The sequence below is a fragment of the Chiloscyllium plagiosum genome, chromosome 10 (genome assembly GCF_004010195.1).
Source record: "Chiloscyllium plagiosum isolate BGI_BamShark_2017 chromosome 10, ASM401019v2, whole genome shotgun sequence".
Taxonomy (NCBI): Eukaryota; Metazoa; Chordata; class Chondrichthyes; order Orectolobiformes; family Hemiscylliidae; genus Chiloscyllium; species Chiloscyllium plagiosum.
In genome coordinates this window covers 73,694,723-73,720,680 of record NC_057719.1, presented here as the reverse complement: position 1 = coordinate 73,720,680, position 25,958 = coordinate 73,694,723, and the positions used below count along the sequence as shown (strand labels likewise).

Below are 25,958 nucleotides of genomic sequence, written 5' to 3'. Positions count from 1 at the left end.
AATTAAGGAGATAGACAGAATGATGGCAAATTCAGTCTAAGTATTAGTACATTTTGAACGTCATGTAAAGTGGAAACCGCATGGAGGGGGAGGGTTGGCATGAGGCTGTAAATTAATGGAGATCTTCAGTAGTTCCCACACATCATTAAAAACTGGGTCATGGCAGTAGACAATGGTAAAAAACATTAATGTTATGCTGAGCAATATCATATTAGCTTTATAAAATCAGAAAGTTTACAGAGGCTTTGGAATTTTTAAAATATAAATTTAGGCAGGTTTTAGAAATGCTACTCAATTGTTTTTGATTCTTTATTATTCACTGAGGGCCTCTGTTTGTTGGTCTTGTCTTTTCATTTTGAGTAAGTTCATCTAAAAGCATTTCTTATGATTGTTGTGGACATTCTTAGCTATCAAGATGTAGCATGTGACTTTATGAAAATTTAGAGATAATTATCAAGATGATACTTGGGATCTGGGAATACTTAAAATTATTTTATTTCCCATTATGATAGTGCTAAACAGTGATTGGCAGAAAAGCAGAAGAAATTAATACATTGATCATTAAGCTAGATAAAGACCAACAAATAGAGAATTTCCAATAAAGGAGACATTCTGAAAAGTAAAGCTAAAACCAATTATTAAATACCATTTCACTTTCATTGGTAAGAATACGTTTAACTCAATTGGAGAACTCTGACAGACTGAAATTTGAAGTTCCAGGGTATAACACAATGTATTCAATTGAACCTACTTACTTGCTGCCCTGTTGTTTAGCATGCAGTTGCTAAGTTCTATTTGATCAGATGAACATCAATTACCTTTTTTGACCTTGAGTTAGGAACTGCAGTGCACTTGCAGTGATTCACTATGATTGTTTTTCAACACTTTCCTCCTTGGAATTGGTAGGACTGTGTTTAATTGCATACATGAAATACCTAAATTCATCACATAGAGGGCTGTTGACAATAATGTAATCATAGGAACAGGAGTCACCTATTTGGCATGTTGAACTAGTCCCACTATTTTTAGTAACCGTGAAAACTCAAGTTTGTTCATCGTCCCACACTTTAATAATTTCCAAGTATCTATATCCCCCATTGAATTGGTCTCACTTGTCATTGCAGCTTTGAATCTACAGGTCATTATATTCCACAATCTCTCATGCAATGTGTGAAGACATTACTGGGTTCCATTGGGTCTACAGCATAGAAATGAAGCACTTGGGTCCATTGGTCTTTGCCAGTGTTTATGTGCTATGCAACTCTTGCTCCATCCATTTTCTTCATATCCTATCACCATTTCCAAGAAATCTAGCTCATTAATTCTTGAATCAGTGCTATGTGTCTCGATTACTCTTTGTGATAGCACGCTCTATGTTCTTACCTCTCTTTGGCAAAAGATTTTCCTAAATTCTCAGTTGGATTTATTAGATAATATTATGTATTTATTGGATATTTTCACCAATGAAACTCAGATGGTGTTATCTCATCAATTTGTTTGGTGCCATCTAGGATTACATTTACTGTAAAATTCTCATTACAGAAATCAAAATAAACTCTTATAATCTCAAATGATGGATTTAACAATTTGCTCAGTGCAAAAATACCAGAAGAGTAATAACATCAGTCATAAACTTGCACCTTGAAATATCCAAGTAGGCTCCACTGCCTTCTGATGGTCATTGGGCAAATGGCAAAGATTACCTAGATTTGTCTGTTTAAACCAGTGGTCCTACTGGGATTGGCCCGTTTAGTACCTAAACATCATTATGTTCTCCAGACTGCTGGAAGTACTAATGAAAAACAACAAACCAGGAACAAGTAGGCCTGACTTCCTTTAAATTCTGATAATCGTTTCTCAGAATTAGTCTTTTCTGCTAATTTAAGTATTTATGTTTTCATTTCTACCGCATTTTGGAACCCTTAATGAGTTACTGTGTCTTCTCATTGACCAGAGACTGCACTGCATGTGGGTTTTATGCCTTTTGCTGTCAACAAATGTAAACTCGTTTAACCCTCATACTTCAACATTAATGAAAATAAACCCAACTTTGCATTTGTGTTTTTTGCCTCAAAACTGCTTCTAATTAGTATCGCGGCTTTGATGAAGGTTCTGGTGGTCTGAGATGACCACAGCATTGCGACTCACCCCTCAGGGTGCTCTTCAGTAAGAAGTTTCTGGGCCCTGTCAGCCAGCTCCCGGATAATGTTCCCATAATCAAGTACGGCCTGTTGCAGGATCAGGTGTTTCTTCAACATTGTAGTTGCGCCAGCTTCATCCTACAGAACCCAGAGGAATGTTGGTCAGTGTACATACCAAGAACAGGCGCTTTGTGATTATGTTATTAGAGGAATGAACCTGGGTCAATGATCCAACAACATGGGTTCAAAGTCAAGATTAGAGTGGTGCTGGAAAAGCACAGCAGGTCAGGCAGTGTCCCAGGAGCAGGAAACATCAATTTTGCTGCTCTTCAGATGCCGTCTGACCTGCTGTGCTTTTCCAGCACCACTCTAATCTTGACTCTAATCTCCAGCATCTGTCGTACCCACTTCTGCCTAAAATGGGTTCGAATCCCATCATTTGAATCAAATCCCATCTCTTTGGAAGTTAGTTAATTAAATAAATCTGAAATAACAAGTTACCATCAGTAATGGTGACCATGGACCTACGAAATTATGTTTAAAAAAAAACCATCAGCTTCACAAATGTCCTCTAAGAAATGCTGGCCTTTATACGACTCCAGAACCACAGCAAGTGGTTTACTCTAAACTGCCGAAATGACCCAGCAAGCCACTAATTGTATTGAAGTAACAGCAAGGGTGAATAGAAAAAAAACAAAACAACCAACCCATATACATACCAATCAACCCCACAAAGACATTCTCATTAACATTTGGAAAATTGTGCTAAAATTGTGATAGTTGCTTCCGTGAAGTCAAGCTGAAGCCTAATTTCATCAGAATTTCATCTATCATCCAAGATCCCAGATCCCTCTTGGCCCATACTATCCCACAACATCGCATAGCAGCCAAATGGTACACTGTTGAGGGAATGGCCTTACCGTTGACTCTAGATCACAACAAGGTCTCACAACAATAGGTCAAATATAGGCAAAGAAATGTCCCACTACTTTACCTCAGTTGGTGAGTTTATTCTCCTTAACATGGATCATTTTAAAGAAACATTGAGAGCCACAGAGTGTTCCTTAGATCAGAGTCTTGTGTTCATCACTAAAAGGAGCTCAGTAATGCTACTATTAAATGAGCTGGTTGGGTCCTGAAGGTATGTAGCTGCCAGACTGGGTGACTGGCAAGTGTTCACAACATCAATACAAGGGAAAATCAACTTCACTGAATCTCTACATAGAAGGTGCATCTTACTGTAACAGTATTAATAGGAGTGACCACCATACAATCCTTGTGGAGTCAAAATCCCATCATCAAACATGTTGTGTGGCCTGCTACCATGCAAACTGGAATGGGCTCAGAATGGTACAGGCCTAGCGCAGAGCATCCAAGAGAGGCAGTGGGCAATCAGCACCAGAATAGTATTCCAACACAATCCAATTTCACAGCCGGCCTTATCCCTACATTTACCAGCAGAGCCAAGCAATCACGGAACCAATGCTTCAGATGGAAGTTCTTCAGCCTTACCACATCTTAGTAATTTATTATTCACAACCATTCACAACTAATAAATGAAGCATTCAGTTCAGCCCAAAGTTTAAAATGGAAGATCCATCCCAGATATCACCATATCAGACTTTAAGCCTTCTGCTGATTAAATTTACATCACATGATATCAAGTAATGGCTGAGTGAACTGGAAATGGCAACGGCTATGTACCCTGACAACATTTGGCTGTCATATTGAAAAACTGCATTCCAAAATTAGCTATGCCACTTACAGCTTCAACATTCTCCACTTGATAATATGGAAATTTGCCCAAACAGGACCAGTCTATCAAAAATCAGGAGAAATCCACTCCAGCTAATTACAGCCCATCTGCACAGTCTCTATCAACAGCAAAATGATGAAAGCTGTCATTGACAGGGAATTCAAATGGCAATTACTTGCTGATGATTGCACTTTAATTTCATTCAGTGTTCACTCTCATTTGTAACTTCACAGATGGTGAAGCAGACCTTGTCTGCATGCAGCAAGATCTGAACAATGTTCAGAGCTTGGATTGATAAGCGGCAATTAACATTTGCACTGCGTAAGTGCCAAACAATAACTATCTCCAACAAGAGAGTGTCTAACCATCTCCCCAGGACATTCAAAGGAATACCATCATTTAATTACCCACTATCATAATCTGAAAAGCTCCAATGACCAAAAAAAAGGGACAGCTTTATAAATACTGTGACTACAAAAGCAAATCAGAAAGTGTAAAGTCTGAACACTGACTCAATCCCTGAATCCCCAAATTCTTTCCACTAACCACAAAGCAGAAACCAGGAGTGTGACAGAATACTGTCTACTGGATCAATGTAATTCCAATAACACATAAGAAGTTATATAACCATCTAGGACAACTGACCACCTACCTACCACTTCCAACATTCACTCCCTCCATCACCAAAACACAATGGCAGCAATGTGTACCATCTGCACAAGGCACTGCAGCAACTCACCAAGGTTCCTTCAACAGAACCTTCCAAATCTGCAACCTTTACCAGCGAGGGGATGGACAGGGAGTGCATGCTAGCACCACCACCCGCAAGTTTCCTCCAATTCACTCACCACCCTGACCTTTATCACAGTTCCTTTCTCAATGCTGGATCAAAAGCCTGAAAACCACTTTCACAGCTCTGTGAGTGTACTTATACCAAATAGATTGCAGTGACTGAAGACCTGTCTCTCCACCAACTTCTTATAGACAATTAGAGAGGGGCAGTAGCCTGAAAGGTTGATATCTTATGGGAAATTGCAATCTTGGAAAAGTACATTCAAACCACCAGATATCACTCAAAGCCTCTTCAAGCCCCTCTGACTTGGTAAGTTAGGACAGGACACTCTTTTCTAAAAGCAATTTATAGTTGAACCTAATAAAGCATAGTGTATAAAATGTCAATGCAGAAACAACTTGGTCTGGTCACCCCAACAGGATTTTAAGAAGGACACACATCCATGCTTCCTAGCTAGCCTATTAGACTGAATGACTCATGAAAATGCAGTGCTCCATTGGAGGGCCAGCTTTGTCCATTTGGATTTGTCTGTCACTCTAAAGGACAAAATTAATAGAGGAATTATGACAATTTCATATTTCCAAGTTTGAAGCAAACGCAAACATGCAAGCAAACTGCCAGGTCATTTAAAAATAGGTTAGTTTAGTTATCTCCTCGAATGTTAGGTTTCATTAGCTAAGACACAATTTATCAGGTTTAAATCTACTCTTCAGACTACAACAAAGTCGCATTAATATTAACTCTGAATACAACAGCTCCCATTTCAGATATAAACTATGAAATACATTTTTCTGGAAGTTGCGAAGATCTAATGTGCAATCGGTAGTGCGTAATTTTTGGAGGTCACCCATACAGAATTTTGTCAGCTATTTATATTAGAACTTCTTACACATTTCTCAGTGAAGCTTAACTTGGTAGTCAGGTGTTTGTGTGTGCTTTATTAGTTTGTGAACTCTTGCCAGTTCTTTACTGATTTATTGAGGCCTTCTAAAAAAAAATGCGTTGCCAAGTAAATTGCGTTCCTGCTCTTTTCAGTGAGACAAAGCAGTCTACTACTGGAGCCAGCGACTGTTTGTCTTAATTCTGTCTTACCGCTACAACTATTACCCTGTATGCTACTGTGGTGTATAGAACATAAGGTAGGGGGACAACCTCCCCTTGATGGATTTCACTACTTATATAGCAATGCAAAGGCCTGGGAGTTGGTGAAAGTCTTGAAGGGTCATTTTTATCTTGAGTCCAGAATTTTCTTTAATTTAACAATTAACTATTTAGCAATTAAGTTAAGAGGTTCAGTTATATTGCAGCCTTAAATTGGGAGTACTGTATATAAGCTCTGAGAGGGGCTGTCGCTAGTCAATCAATGACTGGTGTGCACTGCTTTTTTAAAGCTTAAGTCAGTTGTTGTCAGGAAGATAAATAGAGGCCTCCTTCAGAGCTGTACAATCTGCACTGAGTGCTGCTTTAGTTAGCTTTACTGGTGGTAAAGATGAGCTTTCCCTTTCTTCTACGGTTTCAGCTTCATCTAGTTGTTTCTAATTTCATGGTTGGAAGTGTAAACGTTGAGGCACACTCGCTTTTCAATCCTTAGATTGAAAGTTTTTGAGAAGCAGTATAGAACATTTTAAGGAATAAGTTACCTTAGTAGAAAGTTAGTTTGAGTAATTTCAACAGGAGTAATTGGTTAGAAACCTGTAGATTTTCATAACCCTGAGAAAATATAAGCCTTCAATCTTCTGAGTTTTCATGTTAGAAGACTTCACAGTTCACAGCAAAGAACTGGAAAGAACCAATTGAGACGGCAGGGTATTTTTTCTGGGTGTGAAACTATGACGTAATGGTGTTGGGAAGTCAATGAGAATATTGCTCTGCAGTGTGTTTTAAGATCTTTCAATACTAGTAGCTTTGGTCCTCTCACATGATTTGCAGTATAAAGTGTCTGGAAAAAGATCGAGGAAGCTGACCAGAGAAATGTCTTTAGCTTCCATAACACAATCTGTTTTAGCTTGTCCCTCCCAGAATATAACATTGCTTGGGATGGAGTTGGGGAGGGGTTTGGAGGCAGAGATACACTGGGAACTTAAGATGCTTCCTTATGCAATGAGTATTTGGAACCAACTTGACAGTTTCCTTTCACTTTTATTTTTGCTAGTTCCAATGGGAGTCACCCAGATCAGCTCATTTGGATTTTATTTGTCTAGCAGCTAGTTTTACTTATGGTTAAGCTTTGCATTAGCAGCTTGGACCATGTCGTGATGTAACGAGATATAATGATGATCTGCCACTATCAAATTATGTTAGCTCCTCCAACATGAGGCAGAGATATGGGTCACATAGGAGTGAAGAATGCAACAAACATTTAATACAACACCCTTTGTGCCTTTAACCAATCTCCATTGTTCCTTATATCTCCTACACCGTAGCCACCCATCTCCCTGAGCTTTTGTAGTCCCTGTACAAACGTAGTTTCAATTCATGCCAAACTGTGTCCCCCACCTCCTGCCATTTGCACTTACCCCGACTCATTCAGGATCTGTAAAGAGCAGACCTGAGGTGTCATGCCGACATAAAATGAATGTGTATTTGGTGATAATGTCACTATTTTAAAAAAAACACTCACTGGTAACAAAGAAAACATTCCATGTATTAAAATTCCATCAACTAATCACTTATGAAAACATTCCTATTCTATAATCAATTCCAGCTGTTCATCAAAACAATCATTTAACACGGTCTCTTTCCTCCACCCCCTCACCATTAGAGTTCAGTTGTAAAATCATTCAAGCAATCAAACCCTATAATGATAATCATCAAACTTATTTCAACAGATAGGCCAAGATAGCAACTATTGATCTTTAAAGGAAACACTGTTTTATGTTTAAAGCCAAATACCTCGACAGATACAATACGTTTTTGTGAGATCATAGAGTTGCAGAAGTACTAAGGCGGAGTGGAGGCCATTCGGTCCGTTGTGTCCGTAACAGGTCTTCAACCGAGCATCATTATCTCTTGCCAATCTCCCAACCCTTGCACACTATTTCTATCCAATTAATCATCCAAGGCCTCTGTATTGTCTCAATTGAAACTGCCTCTACCACAAGCAGAGCATTCCATATCCTAACTGCGTGAAAAGGTTTTCTCTTCCAATTCGCAGTTTTTCTTTTGCAAATCACTTTAAATCTATGCCCTCTGGTGCTTGAGCTTTTTATAATCAGGAACAGTCCTCCCAATCTACTCCATCTAGTTTGCTCATGATTTTGAAAAGGTTCATCAGATCTCTTCTTAGACTTCTTCTCTAAAGGAAAACTGCTTTAATCTATCCTCAACTGAAATGTCTCAGTCCTGCAACCATTCTTGTAAACTGCTTCTGCACCGTCTCCAATACATACACATCCTTCCTATTATGTGGCACCCAAAAATGTACAATATTTCAGTTCAGATCTAACAAGTGCCACATCCAACTTCAGCATCACCTCCTTGCTCTTGTACGCTATATCCCTATTAATAAAGCCCAGGATACTGTAACCTTTATCAATTGCTCTCACAACCTGTCCTGTAACCTTCAGTGATCTGTGTACATATACCCCCACTTTCTCTGAGCGGGCAAATGCATGAGTTTGCATGGCAGATGAAGTATAATGTAGATAAATGGTAGCAAAAACCAGCATGCAGATTGTCATCAGAATGGGAAGAGACTGGGAGAGAGGAGGTGCAACAAGAGCTGGGTGTTCTTCTACACCAGTCGCTGAAAGTAAGCATGAAGGTGCAGGAAGCAGTGACGGCAAATGGTACACTGGCCTTCATAGTGAGAGGATTTGAGTGCAGGAGCAAGAAGCAGGAGCAAGAGTACAGAGCTTTGTGAGACAACGCCTTAAGTATTGTCTGTAGTTTTGGTCTGTTCTGAGGAAGGATATTCTGGCCATAGGGGAATGCAATAAAGGTTTACCAAACTGATTCCTCGGATGGCAGGACTGACATGGGAAGAGAGATTGGATCAGTTAGGACTATTCTCTGGAGTTGCGAGGAAATGTGGGGTCGTAGGGAAGTAAATTCTCATAGAAACATACAAAAACACAGGGTAAACACAGGAAGGATGTTCCCAATGATCGGCAGTCCACAACGAGGGGTCACAGTTTAAGGATATGCAGTAGGCCATTTGGGACTGAAATGAGAAGAATTTTTTTTTACTCAGATAGTGTGAGTCCATGGAATACCTTGTCGCAGAAAGCAGCTGAGGCCAAAAATATTGAACGTTTCCAAGAAGGAGTTAGATATAGTTCTGAGAGCGAAAGGAGATGAAAGGGTGTGGGGAGAAAACAGGAGCAGCATACTCAGTTGGATGATCAGCTATGATTGTACTGAATCCTGCTGTAGACTCAAAGGGCTCAAATGGCTTGCCCTGATTATATTTTCTATGTTTCTATGTTTACCTTGAAGACTTATTACCCTATATTTTTTACTAGTTGGTAGCCTACAGACTATATTGAGCAATGATATTGTATCTGTTTTATTAGCCCAACTATTTCTGTCCTTGAATCCTCCAAGACATCCTCTTTCTTCAGCACTGCAATGCTTTCCTGAAACCAATACTGCCACTTGTCCACCTTTCCTTCCTTTTCTGAACACCTTGTATTCAGGAAAATTTAACAGCCACTCCTGCCCTTTCTTGAGCCAGATCCCTCTCATCGCCACAACATCATGTTACCAGAGAGCAACATGTACCTGTGACTCCTTAATCTTATTTATGATACTCCAGACATTCAGATACGGTGAATTTGACCATTCTTTGACTTTTTGGCAAACTTTGGAAGTTCCAAAAAGTTTGTACACCATTTATGGACATCGTATTTGCTTTAAACAATCCCAATGTGTGTCTGATTTCTGCCAAAGGTCAGCCAGAGTCATATGCAAAGGGAATCTCTTATCTCTCCAAGAAGTTACCCTGGCAATCTAAAGGAATTCACAAACTTTAGATATGGTCAGAGCAGAATTAATGTGCAAAATTAAGGTTTGAAACATCGACCTCACTGGGATCACGTCAGTGGAAGCAATGATCAATTTATCAGACAGCTGTCTTTGGGAACAAAGTGTGTACAATTTAAGGGCACCACACCTTAATCGCGTGCCCCCTCCCACTCGCCGCCCCAGCAATAAATAGGGGAGCTGGGTTGGGTACTTTTGTGCCAGTGGACAGCTATTTCTCTGTACAAAAATTTAAGCAAGACTGACTTTCAATATTTTGTTCTATTTTTCAAAGCTTCTGAAGAACAATTGTAAACCATGCTCCTTTATGCATCATACTTTGCTTACATCAATGATACAAGTCAAAGATAAGAGTTCATGAAATACCCACTCCTGAATTCCTTGACAGCATTAATCCATGTGAAAAGTTGTAGTTGCTTACTTCAAAGTTACTTCCCTGAAACAAGCCAGCCTGGCTGACCTGTCCCTAAATCCTGTGAATTATAGGCTTTGTTAATTTTGATTTCTCAAGATTGTATTTAATAAATCTTTCTACAAACCTTAAACATACAAATCTGCCACCTGACCTGCTGTGCCTTTCCAGTACCACACTCTCAACTCGAATCACCAGAGCCAGCCATTATCTTGTACAAGACATTCTCATATTCAGCACAGTCACTAAAAGCAGAAACGAGCTAAAGTTTCCTTCCAATGATATTTCAAAGCATCTTGTTTATGTTGGAAATCATTTGTCCAAGGATACAAATAAATTATCTTATTAACTTTCTAACATACGCACTCCAGGATATTTGATATGGAACAGTAAAATCATACAATACATGTAGAATTAAGTTTTACCTTGGTTTTCTCATCAGCAATCATATATAGCTCTTGCTCACTCATCCAAATTTCAGCTTCTGCAGCATCCAGGTAATATTGCTGGGCTTCATTTGCACCTTCCAGGCGTTTTTGTCTTTTCTCTGCTTCTTCTTGCAGTTTGTTCCATAATTCCTTTAACTCTTTCAACTGTTCCTCGATAGCAACCGAGTCAGGCCTTTGTTCCACAATCATTGCCTCCCCTCTTTCCAACACATCATCAATACGTGGCTGATGTCCCTGTATCTCCTTCTGCAAAGTCTGTGGAAGTAGAAGGAAGTCTTATGGCAGTAATGGGTTTAATCAGGCCAACCTCTAAAGTTTTGCTTATGTTCTGGAACCATGAACTTCTATATTCTTCCAGGACTGAGGAAACAAATACCACTTACCTTATTCTTCTTCATCAATAGGTGGACGGTCTGGAGGTTATGGCCATGGTCAGTACTTGTAGCTAAAGGCATTCGTTCTTGCACCCAAAGCTAAATGAAAACAGGAAAAGATATCAATTCTCACAAACAAGGTCATTGCTATCTCAACATAGTTTATTATTTTAGTTGCATGCTGTGAAAAAACAGGCACGATAAAATGTGGAGCTGGAAAAATCACAGCAGGTCAAGCAGCATCAGAGGAGCAGGAGAGTGAACGATTCGGACAGAATCCGACATCAGGACTATTGGAAGGGTCCTGCCCAAAACACTGACTCTCCTGCTCCTCTGATGCTGCTTGAACTGCTGTGCTTTTTCCAGCTCCACATTTTATTGGCTCTGACTCTCCAGCATTTGCAATCCTCACTATGTCCTAGTGAAAAATAGACACATCAGTCTTACAATCTCGTCCTCCAGATCCCTGTAAAACTGGTAGGTCATCTTCGATAGGTGGAGCTTTTGGCGCCGTTCCTGCAGAGGACCCATCAGCTGTAAGAATCTTCTCTCAATATCTTGTTCTTTCCCATCTGTCTCCATCAGTCCCTCTGGGGAGAGAATTCTGGTCTGAGAAAGAAGCTCCTCCACCTCTTTCTTTCGCATGTCCACTTGATTTTCTAATATCTGTTTGCAACAAAAAACAGTTGACTCAGACATCTTCAATTCTCCATTGCAAAATGTGCCTTTGAACAATAGGGAATGAAGGATCCACTACATCAAGGTGACTGACTAATAAATCAATGGCTTAAGTAAAAATTTTCCATGGAGTTTGTTATATGTCTCAATACGTGAGACGTTTCAGATCAGATCTGATCTGATATCATGTAAATGTGGCATACAACTTTAATAAAAATGGAAAATGCTTCAAACATTCACCTGATGAGAAGAATTTATAGACACAGAAAGAGAGTTAACATTTCAGTTCGATGACCTTTCATCAATCTGAGATGTTGGTTTGGATTTGCGTTGAGTCGGGGTGATTTAGGAGCTATATAAAAACGGTGGTCAAATCCGGGGATGGGATGCAGATTCCCAACCATGTTCCTGGGCTTTCAGAATGTTGTCTGGATCAGCTTGTGAGCTTGCACCCAGCTAATCCCAATTATTTCATGGAGTCAGTCCAGGTCTTTAACAGGGTATGCTTCATGACACATGAGAGTCTAGATGCGGAAACCATTAGGAAGGTAAATGATAAACAACCTCTTCATGCCTAGTTATGCCCCCTAACAAAACCCCACATCAATGTACACTGCTCCTCACAGCATCCATGGCCCCTCACACTCCCTGATGCCAAGGTAAGCCACATCTCCAAATTCATAGCTCTTCATACTCCCCAATCCAGGCTTTGCCCCTCCACCCCCTTCCACAGCTCCTTTTGACTTTATTCCAACCTCTCGTATTTTCAAGCTCAAGATAAACCATACAGAGGCAAAGAACCCGATGGTGACAGATAGATGTGTCAAAAGAAAAGTGAGAAAAAGTCATTTAATGATAACTTTCCACTAGGTTCAAAAACCTCACCACCCAACCTAAGACTCAGTCAGAGGTAGAATTTCATTGGATGAAACTGCAAAACACTTGATATCATTTTGTGTCAATAAAGAATGTGAGATCATTAGCAGAGATGAGACGGTCACAGGGCTCAGATGGAGTTGAAGATTAACAGGTCAGTCATGATCTCGTTGAATGGCAGACGAGACTCAATGGGCTGAATGGCCTACTTCTACTCCTATATCTCATCATCTTACAGATTTAAAAAAAGGAGTATTGGTTGTATGGAGTTTCCACAAAAAACACCATATGAAGCTGTCCATTGTTGCATCTTTGTCAAATATAGTTTGACAGAAAATATGAATGTATAAAACAACTTCACTAGCTCCCATGCATTCCTCTACCTGTCATTGCAGTTATATTTAATGACAACAGTCCTTTCTTTTGTTTTCTGTGGGGGCCATGTTTGTTTTATTACAATGTTATTCCCCCCCACCCCAGTATGGATTTTACAATTCCCCAACTATTCAAATAAACATGGCATGCCATCATACCTCTCTTGTGAAACTGTACACAGATTTCAAAAACATTTAACTGGTTCAAGGAATAACAGTCAACAAAGGAAAAAAGAAATTAATTCTGACAATATCAATGAGGTGATTAAAAAAGATTGTTGGCTGCTTTATGAATTAATTGTGTAAATTGCCATTCAAATTATCATGTAATTATTTAGTGCTACATTCAGGGAAGGAACGTAGGAAAAGTAGAAAATTCAGACCTTTAAGCCAATTCTATCCATTTAATTAGATTCATTTCAATTTGCCCACCTTTGCTTTCAATTTCTTCTTACCCCTTATCCAACAAAAAATCTATTGCAATCTTGAAAACTGCAATTGACTCAGTTGATCCAAATGTTGAGAGTCCAACCGGAAATAAAGGTTGGCGTGCAGATAGACAACAGTAAAAATGGCGATTAATAGAGTTCCAAAAAATTACATTCTGCTTAAAACAGAACTCAATGATCTTGAAAAACCATGGTCGGATAAATAGAGGAGGGTCAAATTAAGAAAAGGCTAATGTTTGGAGCAAAATCAAAATGTAAACAGGAAAGCAAAGAGCTATAAGATTATCAGTATATTATTCCACATAAGTAACAAAAGAAAAATCAGGAGAGTTAAGGTCATAACACGCAAGATAAAATCACAGTCAATGATACAAAATTGCAGAAGTAGTAAGCAGTTACTTTACTGTCACATTTACTGGACATTAGAACATATCAAAAAAGATATGAAGACATTGACTACAGAAAATAAGACAATAAGTGATAAACTAGTCAAACTTAAAGAAGATAAAAACCTTGATCTGGATGAATTACAATCATGTATATTAAAATAAATTTGAGGAGAGTTAGCAGATACACTAATATGCAGTTAAAAAAATTAATTTGAAAAGCATTAGAAGAGTGACAGGCAAATTGTTATATTATTTAGATTGAAAAGTCCTTGATCTGGATAAATTACAATCATGTATATTAAAATAAATTTGAGGAGAGTTAGCAAATACACTAATATGCAGCTAAAAAAATTAATTTGGAAAGCATTAGAAGAGTGACAGGCAAATTGTTATATTATTTAGATTGAAAAGTGGGGTAGAACAAATACAAGCAAATAGAAACCAAGGTGGCTTCATTACAAAATCATGAGGGGCATGGATAGGGTAAATAGACAATGTCTTTTCCCTGGGGTTGGGGAGTCCAGGACTAGTGGGCATAGATTTAGGGTGAGAGGGGAAAGATATAAAAGAGACCTAAGGGGCAACTTTTTCACACAGAGGATGGTACGTGTATGGAATGAGCTGCCAGAGGATGTTGTGGAGGCTGGTACATTTAAGAGGCATTTGGATGGGTATATGAATAGGAAGGGTTTGGAGGGATATGGTCCGGGTGCTGGCAGGTGGAATTAGATTAGATTAGATTACATTACAGTGTGGAAACAGGCCCTTCGGCCCAACAAGTCCACACCGACCCGCCGAAGCGTAACCCACCCATACCCCTACATTTACCCCTTACCTAACACTACGGGCAATTTAGCATGGCCAATTCACCTGACCTGCACATCTTTGGACAGTGGGTTTCCTCCGGAGCACCTGGAGGAAACCCACGCAGACACGGGGAGAACGTGCAAACTCCATATGGGTTGGGATATCTGGTTGGCATCGATGGGTTGGACCGAAAGGTCTGTTTCCATGCTGTACATCTCTATGACTCTATGTCAGTGGTAGGAAATATAATGAAAACTTTACCCAAAGGTAAACTGCAAAGATTGAAATGAAGGCTTCAAAAAATAAAGTTCATACTTGGCCAATCTTCTTGAATTTTTGAAGGAGGAACTCAGAGTACACAAGATATTGCTGTAGAAATTTGGACTTTCAGCAGTCCTTTGATAAATCACTTGAATCATAGAATCCCTACAGTGTGGAAACAGGCCCTTCAGCCCAGCAAGTCCATACCAACCTTTCGAACAGCATACCATCCAGACCCATCCCATATCACTCTACATTACCCCTGACTAATGCACCTAACCTACACATTCCTGAACAGTATGGGCAATTTAGGGATACTCATGACCAAGGTCAGAACACGTGGACTCATAGGATCATCGACAGGAAACAATGGAGAATAAGGCTGCTCAGCTGAATGTACATACACCAGCTCTGCGCCAAAGCAATTTAACTGGTCTGTCCATTCTTCCCAATCAGACTATATAACTAAAAACTTCAAGTCATAGTGTTATCAGACCCTTCAGTCCAACCAGTCCATGCTGATCAAAATTCCAAACTAAACTAGTCCCACCTGCCTGCGCTTGGCCTATATCCCTCCAAACCTTCCCTAATCATATACTTAACCAAATGTCTTTAAATGTTGTAACTATACCGCATACCTCTGGGAACCATTCTTTTAAGTTTATTCTGCACTTTCTCTGAAGCTTTTGCATCCTTCCAAATGGGAGGAAGCCAGAATTTAGATTTATCAGAACTTCCTTGCTTTTGTACTCTATACCCTTACTTATAAACCCCATAGTTCTCAATACTTCACTACCGGCTTTCTCAATCTGCCCTGTTGCCTTGAATGACTAATCTCAAATGTCTCTGTTCTTGCACATCCTTTAGAACTGTACACTTTGTGTCTCCCCACATTTTGTTACCAAAATTTATCACTTCACAGTTCTTTGTATTAAATCACATCAATCACTTGTCCACTTATCCCACCAGCTTGAAAATGCCCTCTTGCAGTCTACCATTACCTTTCATGCTGTTCACTATATTTCGAAGTTTTGCAAATTTCAAACTGCCGCCAGGTACACTCAAGTTTAAATCATTAACATAGATTAAGAAAAGCAGCAGCCTTAGGACTGACCTACGGGTGAGCCTCACTATATACAACCACTTTTTGTTTCTTATAACTTAACATTGTCTCCAGGCTGCCATATCTTCTTGCTCTATTTTATGCCTGGGTTCCCTTACTCAGTGTGCACTGCCAGACTATTCAGATTCTGAATTTTCTACTGCTCTTCCTATGTTCCTTCTCTGAATGTAGCACTAAGAAATTACAAGATATTAAATCACTTGGTAGTTTACACCATAAATTGGCATAAATCAACACAGCCAAGAATCTTTTTTAATCACCTGATCATTCTGAACCTGCAGGTGTGACTGAGATTTACCACAAACTGACCAAATACTTCTCACCCTTACATATGTGTCATGTAGTCTCCAGAATAATAATATAAAAAACAAATTAATACTCACCATTAGCTCCGTGTGACCAGTAAAACCACAAAAAGGGCTGATCTTTCCTTTCAATTACCCCGGTAATTCCCATCATATTGGCATATGGTGCAGAACATCATGGAATTTTAGGTATAAGTTGACTTCAGGAAAGTTTGTGTTTCTGCAAACTCTCACGCTATCATCGAAACATTCAATGCGGACACTCCAAAATTAGTCATGGCTTCTGGGATTGTGCATGTTTTCACACCAGCAAAAAGTGTTACAAATTCAGCTGGAGATTGTGTTTTCAAGAACATGAGTAGGTACAAGTTGAATTTCTTTCTGAAGAATTCGGTACTGTTCATCAGGCAAGCGAGGAGACAATTTTGTATTGAAAGCAATGCATTTTCTTAAGTGACACTTTGCGATTTTAGATATGCACCTCAGGTTGGGGTTCATGTTGTAGGTTTGCTCGCTGAGCTGGAAGGTTTGTTTTCAGACCATTTTGGTCACCATTTTGGTAGTACCTAATTCCTGAGGCACTCATGCAGGAAGTACAATTGTTTGTGGTGACCCTCAGTCAGATGGCATTGGTTTCCCATCTTCAGGTTAGTTTTAGCATATGGGACCCACAGGTGTTTGTGATTTTGGAGACAAAGATTGGTGACAAAACATCTGAAAACAAACGTTCCAGCTCAGCAAGCAAACTTACAACCTTAAGTGACACTGATTTTAAAAGTTTTTTTTTGTGATAAACCTCATTTCAGTTGGTCAATTGAACTTTATCAAAACTACTAGTTCTAAATATGTCAGGGAATAATTTTAAAAATAATTTATTTTTCTGAATAAAAATCACATTTTAAGATGCTGACTGATTGCACTGGGTCATGGTAAAAGTTTGCACCCAGTGATACACAAATAAGTAGAATTTTGAAAAATGAAACATTATACGAAAGCCAATTGCATCCAAAGTGGAAACTCTATCTTAAAAGTTTAGAAAGACTTCAACCTTTTTTTCTTGCTTGTGGAGAAAAGTTACTTCTTCAGGATGTGTGTTTGCACCTTCAGGAACATAAGGTTAGAAAAATGAATAACCTTCACATAATTTTTATTTGTTGCCCCACCTATGGTACAGAATGACTTAGTAGCAAATTTGATATTAATTTTGGGCAACACTCTGGAGATTGATCAGGGCACCACAGCTCTTAAAACAAGCTGACCAATGCACTGCTTCTATCAATGGCAAGGAATTTAGATTTGAGTTATCTGCTAAAGTTTTGTATTTTGGCAGACACCAAATGCATGCTTTTGCAAAGACATGCTTGGAGGATTTAAACTTTGAAGGATTGTGGAAAATAGAATTTATTTCAAGTTTTATGGTCATATCTGACTGAAGGGGTTCCATTAAGAAAAGGTAATTGCATGGAATTTATGGTGAGTTGGCAAATTGGATACAAACTTGGTTTGGCTCCAGAAGACAGAGGCTAGTTGTGGTGGGGGGGAGGGTTGTTTTTCTGACTGGAGGTCTACGACCAGTGAGTCCCACAGGATCAGTGTAGGGACCTCTGTTTTTTGTAAGTAATATAAAGATTTGTGTGAAAATGTTGGTTGCCTGTTTCGTAATTTTGCAGATGATGTGAAAATGGGTGGAGTTGTGGATAGCAAGGATGGAAATCAAAGGATATCAGGAGATAGATCAGTTAGAAATTTGGGCAGAGAAATAACAGATGGAGTTTAATCCAGACAAGTGTGAGGTAATGCATGTTGAGAGGTCAAATGCAAGAGGAAAGTATACAGTAAATGGCAGAACCCTTAGGACTATTGCTTGGGGTCCAAGTCCATAGCTCTCCCAAAGTGGCAACACAGATGGATAAGGTGGTAAAGGTGATGTATGGCATGCTTGCCTTCATCCATCAGGACACTGAGTATAAAAGTTGGCAAGTCATCCTGCAACAGTATATGGCTTTGGTCAGGCCACATTTGGAGTACTACGTGCATTTCTGGTCTCTGCACAAGGGGAAGGATCTGGAGGCTTTGGAGAGGCTTCAGGAGAGGTTTACCAGGATGCTGCCTGGATTGGAGTGTATTTGCTATAAGGAGGGGTTGGACAAACTTGGATTGCTTTTGCGAGAGCGTTGGTGGTTGAGGGGTAATTTGAAAGAAGTGTGTAAGATTATGAGCATGGATATGGTGAATAGTCAGAGACTCTTTCTCAGGATGGAAATGTCAAATATGTAATCCACCAGACCAATTCTTGGAGGAAATCTTGCTATGAACAAGATGCCAAGCTGACCTCTCTCATTTCTGAAAAGAAAACTCTGCGTATCAGTTCAGGGTGAAAGAATGATTGAAAGAACACCTCAAGATTTTACTTTCTGAGAAGGCTATGTCTGCAAGACTTCAAAGACCATGAATGCTTAGCGACTAGACCATATATGTGCCAGAACATCAGGCTCCAGCACTTTATTCTATTGCCTTCAAGGATAACCCATTGACCAAAATGCATTTTTGTTCAGAAAGCCAATCTCTGCAAAAACATTTGGTTTTTCTTCCCTCTTTTCCTGAATAGTCTATGTGTATATGTTTGTGTACATGCAAATGATTGGAATATCTACAGGGGTAACCATTTATACTTCCAAATCACTGACTGTGTACATTTACCAACTATTACAGCTTTATTTTATATAGCTTTTGTTTTGATATTGAACCAATAATCCTGTTTATTAAGAAGCCTCATTTAAAACCTGATATAGATAAGTTATTCAATTGCTCATCTTGGCAACTGGGAAGAAATATTTTCATTTTATGCTGTGATCCACAGAGCAGTGGGACTAAATGTTGGTGCCCTCCTCCAACCTTGGCCATAACAATGCTTAGAAAAATAAAATATTTTGCCATTTTACTAAATGGCTAAATCTAACATATGTACTTTTGATCCACGGCTGCTCATTCCGGTTTTGAATTTTGTAGAATATGTCTAGATTTGAAGAAAATCCCTAAACATCAAAAAGGTGATACTAACTTTATTCATTCAGGGTGATACAAAATATTTTAATGTGCCAAATACCTGTTGCTGTTCCAGATTTTCATGTGTATTCTACTGATGACCTGCACTTTGTTGTCAATTTCATTCAATCTAAGTTTGTTCAATACAGTGCATCAGTTGTATGATACTTTGATTTTTTTTACTAGAAATTCTGTGTCCTATGATCCTGTCCCACTAGCTACCTGATGAAGGAGCATCGCTCCAAAAGTTTGCACTTTCAAGTTAACCTAGATTAGATTAGATCTAAAATCAAAATTCAAAACCGGAATGAGCAGCCGTGGATCAAAAGTACATATGTTAGATTTAGCCATTTAGTAAAATGGCAAAATATTTTATTTTTCTAAACCTGTTGGACTCTCTCCTAGTGTTATGCCATTTTACACTCCGTCCACTCGGGTCCAACACCTGCACCTCCACATCAATTTCATCAACAGACATTTGGATAAGTACATGAATAGAAAAGGTTTGGAGGGATATGAGCCAACTGCAGGCAGGTGGGGCTAGTTTAGTTTGGGATAATGGTCAGCACGGACTGGTTGGACCATAGTGTCTGTCTGCATGCTGTCTGTCTCTCTGACTTTATGACTCTATTTACAAACCGTCCAGTTGAGCATCCTCAATAATGCAAATGAAAATAAGAAATGGTGAAAGCATCTGTGGAGAAAGAACTATCATTACCTGTAGCTTTTTCAGCAGAATATTGACACTGGTCAGGTCCTTTCCAAAGTCATCCGAATGCAGCTGTAACTCTACCTCAGTCAACCACTTGTTTAGGTCATCACGGGTCTGTGCAAACAGTTCCGACCGATTTGCATCGAAAAGGCGCTTTGCCTTACTCTCAGTGGTGACATCCAACACATTCCACAGATCAGTCAATTCTTGCAGTTTGTCCAAGATCTGTGGTTTAAACTCGGGTTTCTCCTCCATCAGCTTCTTTCCTTCCTGATGCAAGGGAAAGATCGTGAGATAAAAGTGGACATTATTCCCCATAACTTAAGACACCAGCAGCAATCACTTGTTGTTAAAAAATTGAACTCTGATCTTCAAGCTTCAAAAGTGCCAGCCAAAATGATTCTCACAAACAACAAAACAATAAATTACATGCTCACTTTGATGATTTCCAGATTATTGAAATGAAGCTATCTCATTTTTACAATGACATCTATTTACAACAAACTTTAAACTAATCATTAGCCATGGCTTCTATTCCTGTGTTGTTATTACCTCAGGTGTCCCAAAGGATCTATTTTGGTCCCTGTGATGTCTCTTGGCAACATAGTCTGAAAACACAGGATTAGTCACTGCTCCAAATTCCTCCCCCAGCTAACAGTCCAAGATGGTGCCAACCTTGATGTCACATTTTACCCAAACTGATCTTCTGATCTCATACCTAAGGATGGCTTTTCCATCACTGTAACCTTGCCCTAACTATGTGGAAGAATGGGTAAGGCTCTCACAGAAACATCTAACAGGACTAGACAGGGTAAACTCAGGATGCATGTTACCAATGACCTATGGAGTCCAGAACCATGAGTCACAATCTAAGGATACAGGGTTAGTCATTTAGGACTGAGATGAGGAAAAGCAAGAACAGAGTACTGAGTTGGTTAATCAGCCATGATTACTGAATGTTGGAGCAGGCGTGAAGAACCAAATGATCTACTTCTGCCCCTATTCCCTATGTTTCCAACTTCACCCACTCCCAGCTCATATGCTGCTGCAACCTTCATTCATGCTTTCATTATCTCAAAATGTGACTGTCTGCTCTCTCACATTCAATTTTCTGTAATTCTGAGATCATCTAAATCTCTGCTGCTATGTTTTAGTATCCATCAAGCCTTAATGACCTATTACCTTGGAGCTCATTGACCTACATTAGTTCCTAATCAAAAAAGGCCTTGATTTTAAAAACTAACAATCTTGTTTTCAAATCTCTACATGAGCTCCTCCCTTCCCAGCAGTATCATCTCCTCTGCTCTGTGGTCCTCTGAGATGTCAGTGCCTGACAAATTCTGTTGACTTGACCATTCCTGACTTCAATCATTCGAGTATTAGTAGTTGCACTATAGCTGCCTGGGTCCAAAGATCTCAAACATCCTATGTGCACCTCTCTGGCTGTCTACTTCATGTTAATGCAAACATATGGCAGACTGACCACAAGATTTTGATGACTGAGCTGTGAATCTCACACGAGTAGCACGGAGTTGTGAGGGATGCATATTTTGCAACACATCAAACTCTCTTCAATTAGAAGTTTCTCAGTTTCATGACAGATAGTACACAGGAATCCTCAAACAATGGTCACATGGCTTAGAGAATCATTATAAAAACATTGACTTGACATTCAGTTTGTAACCCTGACAATTGTATTCTGTTGCTCCACTGCAAAGCCATACTTCATATTTATAAATTTATTAACACCAATACTAAGCCAGTTGTGAAATTAGATCACCTATGTAACAATACAAATTGACTCAGCAATTCAAGTTTAAACTATTGATTTACCTCTCATTGTCGTACTATCTTGTCTCTTTAAGCTGCAGTTTAAATTCTTCACATCTCTTAAGATCTCATACAGGTCTCACTATTTTCCATTGCAATTATGAGTGAAATGATGAATAAAATTTCCTTAAATATTTTATGTTAAATCCAAAATGTAAGTTGTGAGTTTAAGAATGTATTAAGACGGAGGATCGAAGATGCCACTGGATCACAACGTTTAGCCAACCAACTCAAATTACAGCTAGTACTAATTAGATTAGATCCCCCAGTGTGGAAACAGGTCCTTCGGCCCAAAAAGTCCACACCGACCCTCCGAAAAGTAACCAACCCAGACCCATTTCTCTCTGACTAATGCACCTAACATTATGGGCAATTTAGCATGGCCAATTCACCTAACCCACACATTTTTGGACTGTGGAAGGAAACCGGAGCACCAAGAGGAAACCCACGCAGACACGGGGAGAATGTGCAAACTCCACAGAGTCACCCAAGGCTGGAATTGTGCTGTGAGGCAGCAGTGCTAACGACTGAGCCACCGTGCCGCCCTGGGTTTCCACTACCTTTTGCACTATTTGGGCAGGATTTCTTGGATCTGACTGAAGTCTTGTCCACTGGCTAGAGCAATAGTGAGAATACCCATCAGCTCCAAAGGGGACAGTCATTGAAACTAATTGCCCTTCAAGCATTTCAGTAGCCACCAGTAGGTCTTCTCTTAATTTGAGGAACACAGGGGGGGGAGGGGGGGACCTGCTACTTACTGATAGCTGCCTGTCAATTGGAGGCTGATGGCTATCAGCATCACAAAGACTGGTGATAATTTTTTTTATTCATTCAGGAGATTTTGCCATCGCTGGCTAGGCCAGCATTTATTAAATATATCCACTGATCTTGGTGTGGTTAGCTCTCTTCTTGAATTATTGCATTCAGTCAGCCATTCGGTGATCCTAATGGCATTGAAAGCAATGGGTGATTGCCAGATTCCCTCTATTTTGGAGATGGTCATTGCCTGGCACTTGCATTATTTGCTACGAATCAGCTCAAACCTGGATTTGTCCAGGTTTGTTGCATTTGGACATGGACTGCTTTAGTATCTGAGGAGTAATGAGCGATGCTGAACACTGTGCAATCATCAGCAAACATCCCCACTTCTGACCTTATGATGGAAGGAAAGTAATTGAAGAAGCAGTCGAAGATGGTTGGGCCTAGAAAATTACGCTGAGGAACTCCTGCAATGATATTCTGTGGCTGAGACTATTAACCATGAACAACCATGATCATCTTCCTCTGCATCAGGTATGATTCCAACTGGCAAAGAGTTTCTCCAATTCATATTGACTCCAGTTTGCCTAGGGTTCCTTACAGCAACACTCAGAAACCAAGGGCAGTTACCTTCAGTTCCCCTTGAGTTTAACTCTTTTATCCATGAGGGGAGAGGGTTTAGCAGAACCCAAACTGAGTGTCCATGAGGCGGTTATTGTTGAGCTACTGGCACTTAATAGGACGGTTACTGACATTTTGTATCACTTCCTGATGATGATTGGTAGACTGATGAGCCAGGTAAGATTTGCCCTGTTTTTGTGAAGAGGCCCCACCTGAACAATTGTTCAATTGTCCAGTAGATGTCAGTGTTGTGGTGAGCATCACTGCAGTACCTCAGGTTGGTGACAGTGATGTGAAGATTACATGATGGGAGTTGTGGGAACTAAGGGGAGAAGAGGCATCAGAGGCAAAGGACAAGGTTGTGGTGTTAAGTAGGCCAACTTGGGCGGCACAGTGGCACAGTGGTTAGCACTGCTGCCTCACAGCACCGGAGGCCTGGGTTCACCTCCCGCCTCAGGCAACGGTGTGTGTGTGTGTGTGTGTGTGTGTGTGTGTGTGTGGGGTTTGCACATTCACCCCGTGCCCGCGTGGGTTCGCTCTGGTTCCCTCCCAAAAATGTGTGCAAGTTAGGTGAATTGGCCATGCTAAATTGCCCATAGTGTTAGGTGAAGGGGTAAGTGTAGGGGAATTGGTCTGGGTGGGTTGCTCTTCGGAGGGTCGTTGTGGACTTGTTGGACTGAAGGGCCTGTTTCCACACTGTAAGTAATCTAACTATCATGGTGCCCATTACGATGGGGCTGGATATCATTCCACATACTGTATTAGAAGCCTGACCCACTTCCATGTCAAATCAGTCTCCCTGGCAAGTTTCCTTTTATTGTGCCATCTGTGAGCCTTTGAAAAAGCCTTCAGAATTACACTTCTTTATACATCACAAGAGTAGTATACAACCTCCTAAATATCTTCTAAAAGCTTCCTTCTAATTTACCAAGAAACTGATTACTGTCAATGTAAGACATAAATTGTTCTGTGTCACTTTTACTGCCATTTGCAGTAATGTAACATTAGTATACTCACAGATGATTGACTAAAAACACCTACCTTTTTGCGATTAGACTATTTTCAAGTAAAATGACACCAATTTATCAGTAAATCTTTCAATGTATTTCTCAAAATGCATGATAACAAAAATCTGAAACAGTACCTGATTGTCCTGGAGATGGGAACAAGTATAAGCAACTGAGCTACAGAAATCATGGTTAATCTGAAACCAATTGCATTTATCTGCTTTTGCTTCATGTCCCTTAATATTTTTGAATACCAGTTATCTATTAACCTCAAATTTAAAACTTTCACCCAGTATCATGCAGAAAAGAATCCCAGACTTCCTTCCCTCTGTTTGCATCAAAGGGTTTCCCATATTTTTCATCTGAATGTTCTGGCTCTCATAGTTATACTGTATATCACAATCAGCAGAAATGGTTTCACTCTATCTACTCATCTTTTCCCATTCATATCTTGACAATTTGGATCTCATTATCCTTTAACTCCAGCGAATACAATCCTAGTTTGTGTAATTTCACCTCAAAAAATAATCCTCAGACTTCAAGTAGAGTCCATGCAGAATCCATGTGCACTTCCACCAAAGACAGCACATCCTTCCAAAAGGTCTGGTGCCCAAATGTGGTAAACCACATATGTGGTCTCTACCTCTGGGCAACAAGCTCTGAGTTCAAAATCCATTTCAGGACTTGGATGGCATGGAAGGTGTCATAACGCGATCAAACAGTCTTACTATCAATCTGTTAATCTTTCTGATGCATTTCCTGATCAGCTAGAACCTTCCGACATTAAAGGAGTGCAACACACAGGTTCTTGCCATGAGTAAATGACATGCTCATTCTAAGGGAGTAGCTCACACACTCAATCCAGGTCTGGTTTAACCAAGGTTTGTGCAATTGCAAAGTTTGATTTCTGCTCCCTTGTATGCAAGTCCTTCAATATAAAACTAAGCATTAATTTCCATACCTGTTCATGATATTTTAATATGCACATGAATTCCCATGTCACTTTGCACCTCCACTGTTGTATTCTACATTCAGTGATGTGCAGTTGGACCAGAAATTTGACCAAAAAAAAAATTGCTTTCAGATGGAACAAAATTTGGAATGCCATTTTGCACCCAGATTGCGCTGAAAACACAAAAAAATCCAGATTATAATTCCTTAAATTGTGTTTAAGGATTATGGCTTTTGTTTTCTGCATCCATTGCTCCCCTGCATGAATCGGGCTTGCATGTTGGAAAACGCTTTTTCAAAAATCACTTTAAAAAGTGGAAGATGTCACACATCCTGACAGAATAAATAACTATTGCCAAAAAAAAAAATGAAAATGCAGGGAAGGGAGATGAGTTAGACGGAATTTTCAAAAGCCCTGAATAATCATTCCTGAGCTGTGTGTCACCTTTTCAACTTTGTCCAGCCAGTCTTTGTTGGATGCCAACTCAGCCATAAACGCTTGGTGCTTCTGCCATTTGGTGTGCAGGTTGCGAGCCTCATCGTAAGAGGTGTCCTGGGCGGTTAGCATCTTCTCATTGATCCAGAAAATAAGCTGGAAACAGAAAACGGGCAGTGAAAAATTTCCAGATGAAGGAACACTCCAGTACATCAGAAGGCAGGATTCCAAACTCAATCTAACTAACCATAACTGGTGAAACACATTTTCAGTGAATATGCTGTGGTCTCATACACACAGATAAAACACACTGCCACAGATGGTAAATGGGCAGGTTGCTTTACTTAATTTGTGATATCGATATTCAACAGCGCTTCAGAGAAGTCAAGGGATAATAGAATGTTTTCCTCTCCCTCAGAATTTTAGC

At 39.7% G+C, this 25,958-nt stretch overlaps 1 protein-coding gene across 6 annotated transcripts in view; it reads right to left on the bottom strand.

Annotated features, from left to right (window-relative positions):
• Window positions 1-25,958, bottom strand: part of LOC122553773 (spectrin beta chain, non-erythrocytic 1-like) — a 269,990-nt gene that overhangs the window by 69,306 nt on the left and 174,726 nt on the right. For all 6 annotated transcript variants that reach the window (XM_043698081.1, XM_043698083.1, XM_043698082.1 and 3 more), the window contains 6 exons: window positions 25,541-25,687; window positions 19,934-20,197; window positions 11,356-11,574; window positions 10,918-11,007; window positions 10,511-10,789; window positions 2,149-2,279 (listed from right to left, as the gene is read on the bottom strand). In XM_043698081.1, the coding sequence (XP_043554016.1) occupies window positions 2,149-2,279; window positions 10,511-10,789; window positions 10,918-11,007; window positions 11,356-11,574; window positions 19,934-20,197; window positions 25,541-25,687 (1,130 nt within the window). The remainder of the gene's footprint in view (window positions 1-2,148; window positions 2,280-10,510; window positions 10,790-10,917; window positions 11,008-11,355; window positions 11,575-19,933; window positions 20,198-25,540; window positions 25,688-25,958) is intronic.